The sequence below is a fragment of the Temnothorax curvispinosus genome, unplaced genomic scaffold, assembly GCF_003070985.1.
Source record: "Temnothorax curvispinosus isolate PA1 unplaced genomic scaffold, ASM307098v1 QBEX01014410.1, whole genome shotgun sequence".
Classification (NCBI taxonomy): domain Eukaryota; kingdom Metazoa; phylum Arthropoda; class Insecta; order Hymenoptera; family Formicidae; genus Temnothorax; species Temnothorax curvispinosus.
The window spans coordinates 861-6,591 of record NW_020224190.1 but is presented as its reverse complement, the minus strand read 5'-3'; the positions used below and the strand labels follow the sequence as shown (position 1 = coordinate 6,591).

The window sequence follows — 5,731 nt, the reverse complement described above, 5'->3', positions numbered from 1 at the left end:
GTGTAAATATAGTATGTAAACATATATTTTGTGTCGCCTACATATCTCTTCCCTCCTTTGCGATTCACCTAACCTGGGCGATTCCTACACACGCACCCAGTAGCTGACTAAGTTAGAATAAGCATAGCTGACTAAGATAGATTACCGCTCTGAAGGAAAGTAGCAGCGCCCATACGTATTTATTTTATATTTATATTTATTTTTATATATTTATTTATATTTATATTTATATTTATACATTTAGATTAGATTAGATAAGATACTTTATTACCCCAAGGGGTCTAAAAGGGCGTTTTGTAGGGACGTACCCAACCCTGTACATCCAGTTTACAACAATTTACATACAATTAAAATACATATAATTTATTATAAACATGTTCCTCTTCGATCCTTTTTGTTGTCTCGTCTTTCTTGATCCTCTTTCGTTGAGTTGTTGGCTTACCCTTCCTCCCCTCTCACTTTCCTCCCTCCTCCATCTCGTCTCATTTCCTCTATTGCTTTCATCCATTCTTTTCCCTCTCCTTTTTCTCCTAGTAATCTCTCTGCCACATCCTGCCACCCCTCTCCTTCCTGTTCCACCCATCTCGTACACTCCTTTCATACATGCTCCCATGTTTCCTCTTCCTTCCCACACATCCTGCATTTTTTGTCCTCCTCATTTTCCCAGTATAGTCCTTCCCTCACTTCGTTACCCAGTCTGAATCTTGCAATCCTGTTCCATCTTGCTTCCTCCCATCCCTTCATTAGATAGTTTGGGATCCCGTCCTTCCTTATGCTCTTATGCCATCTATTGTACTTCGATCCTACGATATTTTCCATCCTTTCTTGTCTTTCCTTATCTCTCTCCTTCTTTTCCAATTCCTCCTCCTCCAACTCCTCTCCTCCTACCATTTCTACTCCTATTCCTTCCAAGTAATCTTTTCTCTCCTGCTCCCATCTCCCTATTACCTTTCCTCTCTTCCATCTCTCTTTCATTTCTTCCAAACACTTTCTCGCTATCTTTCCTCCTCTACCTTCTTCCAATTTTCTTTCAAATTTCCATGTTCTCTTGTTTGCTCTACTTCTCATCTCTTTTTCTAGCTCGTCTCTGACCATATATCCCGGCGTCCTCCAGTTTACTCCAAGTACCCATCTGAGATATCTCTCGTGAATACCTTCTACCTTCCTCCCCTCCTTCCATCCCCATACTTCTGCCCCGTATCCCATCACTGTCCATATCAGTGTGTCGTATAGCCAGATCCTTCTTTTGCAGTCCTTTTTCCACATCCTCTTCCCTATCCCCCATACTTCCCTCATTACTCTTGCTGCCTTCCTTCTTCTCTCTCTGATATGCGCCTCCTGCCCTCCATTCTCCTTCATCGTATACCCTAAATACTTGAATTCTTTAACCTCTTCTAATTTTTTTCCTTTCCACCTCCAGTCGTACTTCTTCTTCCTTCCTCCTCCCTTTCTGAATCTCATTACCTTCGACTTCTCTATACTCAGAGTTAGCCCTTTTCTGTCTAGATATTCTTCTAACCTACTTATCATTGATCTCATGTCCTGCTCCTCCTCTGCCAGCAGTGCAATATCATCTGCATACATTAGCGTGTATATTTTCTCACCTCTTAATTTCACTCCTCCCCATCCGCCTTTTTTTATATGATCCTCTATGTCTGCGATTAATAGGTTGAATAATATTGGGCTTAGTGGGCATCCCTGTCTCAGGCCTTTCGCCGTCCAAAATTGACCACTACTCTCTCCTCCTTTCCCTACTTTGCTCTTTGTTTCCCTCAATACTTCCTCTACTCTGTCTATCAGTCCTTGTCTCACTCCTCTTTCTCTCATTGCCTTGATTAATACTCTTTTGTCCACTGAGTCGAAGGCAGCCTTCAGATCCACAAAAAACACCGTCATCTTTCCTTTCTCTTTTCCTATTTGTCTGTTCACCAGGTAATTCAAAGCGAATATTTGATCCATCGTTCCCATTCCTTTCCTGAATCCCGTTTGATTATCGGGGATCAATTTCTTCGTTTCTACTTTTTCTTTTATTCTTTCCGCCAGTACCGCCGTGTAGATTTTGTACATCGGTGACATGATGGTTATTTCTCTATAGTCCTTCACCTCTCGCCCTTCTCCTTTTTTAACTAATGGGACTATTTCCCCTTCCTTCCATTGTTCCGGCCAGCCTTCACCTCTCCAGACACGTTTGCATACCTCCCATATCCATTTCACCATTTCCTCTCCTCCGTACTTCCATGCCTCGTTAGGTATCTCGTCATTGCCTATTGCTTTTCCCGTCTTTAGCTTCTTTATTACGTTTCTTATCTCTTCTAATCCTATCTCTTCTTCCTCCTGTCTGCTTCTGTCTCCCTCTCCCTTTACCACTCTGTTCTCCACTCCACCCATCAGATCCATGAAATACTCCTTCCACTCTTCTGGCTTTATCTCTTCATTCACCCTTCTTCTTCTCTTCCTTACTTTGCCTATCAACTCCCATACCTTTCCCTCCGTTTTCGCTTCTCCAATCTCTCTAATCATTCTTTCTTTCTCCTCCTTCTTCTTTCTATCACACATTTCCCTATATTCTTTCCTTCTTTCTCTGTATCTTTCTGCCTCTCCTTTCCCTTTTCTCCATTTCCTTAGTTCTTTCCTCACTTCCCTCTTGCTCTCCGTACATTCCTCGTCCCACCACCCTCTTTTGTTCTTGATAGTCATTCTTTCATTCTTGTCCTCGTTCTCCTCAATCACTCTTCTTATCTTCCTTGTTCCTTCCTCTATTTCCTCTTGCAGGTCTTTTTTTCCTCCAATCGCGCCTAACTTCTCCCTAAATTTCGTCTTTCCTTCATCATTCCATACTCCCCTTCTTTTCATTTTTTTTGTTCCTCTCCTCCTTTGCCTTCTCTTTGAGCTTTCCCTCACCTATAGTATTAATGGATGATGGTCCGAATCTATCCTTTCTCCTACTTCCAGTCTTTCCACCTTTTCTCTAACCTCCTCGTCCCCTATTATGTAATCTATGACTATTTCACCTCTTCCCCCTGTGTATGTATATTCTCCCTCCTCGTCCCCCTTCGTGCCTCCATTCAATATCATACATCCTCTCTCCTCGATAAACTCCAGTAACTTCCTGCCTTCTTTATTTATCTTCTTATCTTTGGACTTCCTCCCTCTTTCCTCTCTTCGCTCGATTTCCTCTTCCCATCCTCCTTCCTCTCCCGTTCTCGCGTTAAAGTCACCTCCTATTATGGTCCTTACTCCTTTTTCCCCCTTCTCCGTCCTTTCCTTCAGGCCTTCTAGTTTCTCGTCTATATTGTTGTTTACATAGATTCCTATTATTCTCCATACTTCCTCTCCTATTCTTATTTTTCCTTCGATTTTTCCTTCTTCCTCCGTATCCCTTCTTTCCTTTATCTCTTCTATGCTTTTCCTTATTCCTAGCAACATGCCTCTGCACGCTCTGCCTTTCTTGTTCCTCCTGGCTGCTATTTGTACTCTCCATCTATATTCTCTCGGTAGCTTCTCCTTCACCTTCTCCCATCCTTTCTCATCAGTCCAAGTCTCCATCATCACAATCACATCCCATTCCTTTATCCCTTCCCAGAAGTCCTTATCCTTGTTTGATAAACCAGCTACGTTCCAAAAGGCCACTTTCCATGTCTCTTCACTCTCCCCGTCGTTTCTTTCCTCTTCTCCTATATATCTTTTCTCTTGTCCCTCGACTTCCCTTATACCGTTTCCTCTAATATTTTCCTCATCTACCTCCTTTATACTTTCTTCGTCCTTTCTGGTTTCTTCTGGTGTGTTCCGCCTTTCTTCTATCTCCTTAGACCTTTCCTGTCTTCTTTCTTGTATCTCTTCCCTCCTTCTCTCGTTCATCATGCTTAACCCTTCTTTATCCTTCTTCTTTTCTTTCTTATCTGCGAAAGTGATCCCTTTCTTCTAGCGCTTCTTTGCTTTCGTTCCATCTCCATTCCTTATTATACTTCCATATTTTTTGGTAACCGACCGTTACCCATTTTCCTGCCTCCCTTTTTTCCCTTGCTATCTTTCTTAACTCTTTCTGTATCTGCCTTTCTTCTTTAGTAAGGTCGTCATTCAGAAAACAGCCATACTTCTTTCCTAGCTCTTTTTTCTCATCATTATCTCTCGTTTGTTTTCCCAATTTCTGCATCTCAGTACCTTCATCTTAAATTCTCCATGTCCAATTTCTTGTACTTCCTCGACGGCCATTTTTGATCTATTTATTTCTTCTATCAACTTCTCGGTTTTTTCTTTTCTTTCCTTTTCATTTCCTGTTTTCTCTTCTCTTACAATTATGTTTACTTTCCTCCTTCTTCTTTCTGCCATCTCCATGTTTCTTTCTATCTCTTTCATTTTCTTTATTATCTCCCCTCCCTTACTCATTGCCATGTTTACTTCTATCTTCTCCGCCTTCTCCTCTAAATTCTTAATCCTTTCTTCCAGAGTCTTTCTTTGATTTTCCCATATCTCCTCGCTTCTCCTCAATTCCTCCCTCAGTCCTTTAATTTCGTTTTTTATTTCCTTTTTATCTCTTTTTCTTTCTTTCTCTTGTTCCTCCTTATCTTTCTTTCTTTCTCCCTCTTGTTCCTCCATTTTCTTCAAAATTTCTTTAACCTTCTCCAGTAATTCTTCCGTCGCCATATTTTCTTTTCCCTGCTTTTCTTTTTTAATTTTGGGCGGCGGTGATCTGTTGACCCTTCTTTGTGCGTTAAATTCTTTTAGAATTTCTTTCTCCGCATTCGCTGCTTCCTCCACTTCTTCTTCCCTCTTCCTTTTCTCACTCTTCTGAAAGAATTCCTTAACCGATCCTGTACTGTCCGCTCTTTTTAATTTGGCTAACTCTTCCGCCTTCGTTGGTCTGCCTCTCGCTTTCTTCTCGCCTTCTCCTTCCCCCTTCTTTCCTTTATCTCCCTGTTGTACACTTTCTGATTCTATTTCCTTCTCTTTATCCATCCGCTATTCTTGATTTGCCTATCCCTCTTTCTTGTTTTGTATCCTATGGCTGCGTGCTCGTCCTACTATTCCTTCTATATCCGAGCTTCCCTTCTATGACTGAGCTAGTCTATGCCCGCTTTCGCGCCTTTTTCCTACGTTCTGTCGCCCCTCTATGTTACTTACCGTCTATGCCTCAACTGTCACTTCGTTCCAGCCACTTTTTTCACTTTTCACCTTTTAACCGATCTCGCCCCCGCTTAACTCTTTCTCCTCCGCCGTCTCACACCTCTATCCCTTGCCGTCCCGCTACTCTCGCTCTCTCCCACCCTTTCTGTGTCGCACTTTTCTACCACTTTATCTCCGCTATGTTCACACCTGTCACCTTCTATGTTCCGGAACCGGAAGTCCTATATTTATATTTATACATATTTTATTAATTTGTAGTCTTTAATTATTTAAAGCATTATTATTTATCATATTATTATTGTAAAAGGATTTAAAAAAAAATTAAGGGCACGGAGATTCAAACCCATAATGTCGAGACTACGAAGTTGACACAAAACCACTCCGCCAAATTTCATATGACAGATATCTCCCCCGGCCTCCGGCGTCCCTCGCCACCGCGCGAACATCGATCGCAACGACTCTAGTGGCTATTAGATGACTTAAAAACAACTTCACTAAGCGACCTACCCCCACCATTGAAGTTTCCAGACCTGTATGTAAGACCGTGTACTGGACAATCGCATAACATTGATACTGCATGTAGTTCAAGTGACGTAGCTATAGTGAA

At 41.8% G+C, this 5,731-nt stretch overlaps 1 protein-coding gene across 1 annotated transcript; it reads right to left on the bottom strand.

The window, feature by feature from the left end:
- Positions 1–2,901: 2,901 nt before the first annotated feature.
- LOC112464660 (trichohyalin-like) lies at positions 2,902–4,956 on the bottom strand. Its single transcript, XM_025031798.1, has 4 exons — positions 4,785–4,956; positions 4,383–4,502; positions 3,429–3,899; positions 2,902–3,287 (listed from the first exon to the last, which is right to left on the bottom strand). Exons 1-4 carry the CDS (start codon positions 4,954–4,956, stop codon positions 2,902–2,904), a joined length of 1,149 nt encoding a protein of 382 aa, XP_024887566.1.
- Positions 4,957–5,731: the final 775 nt, after the last annotated feature.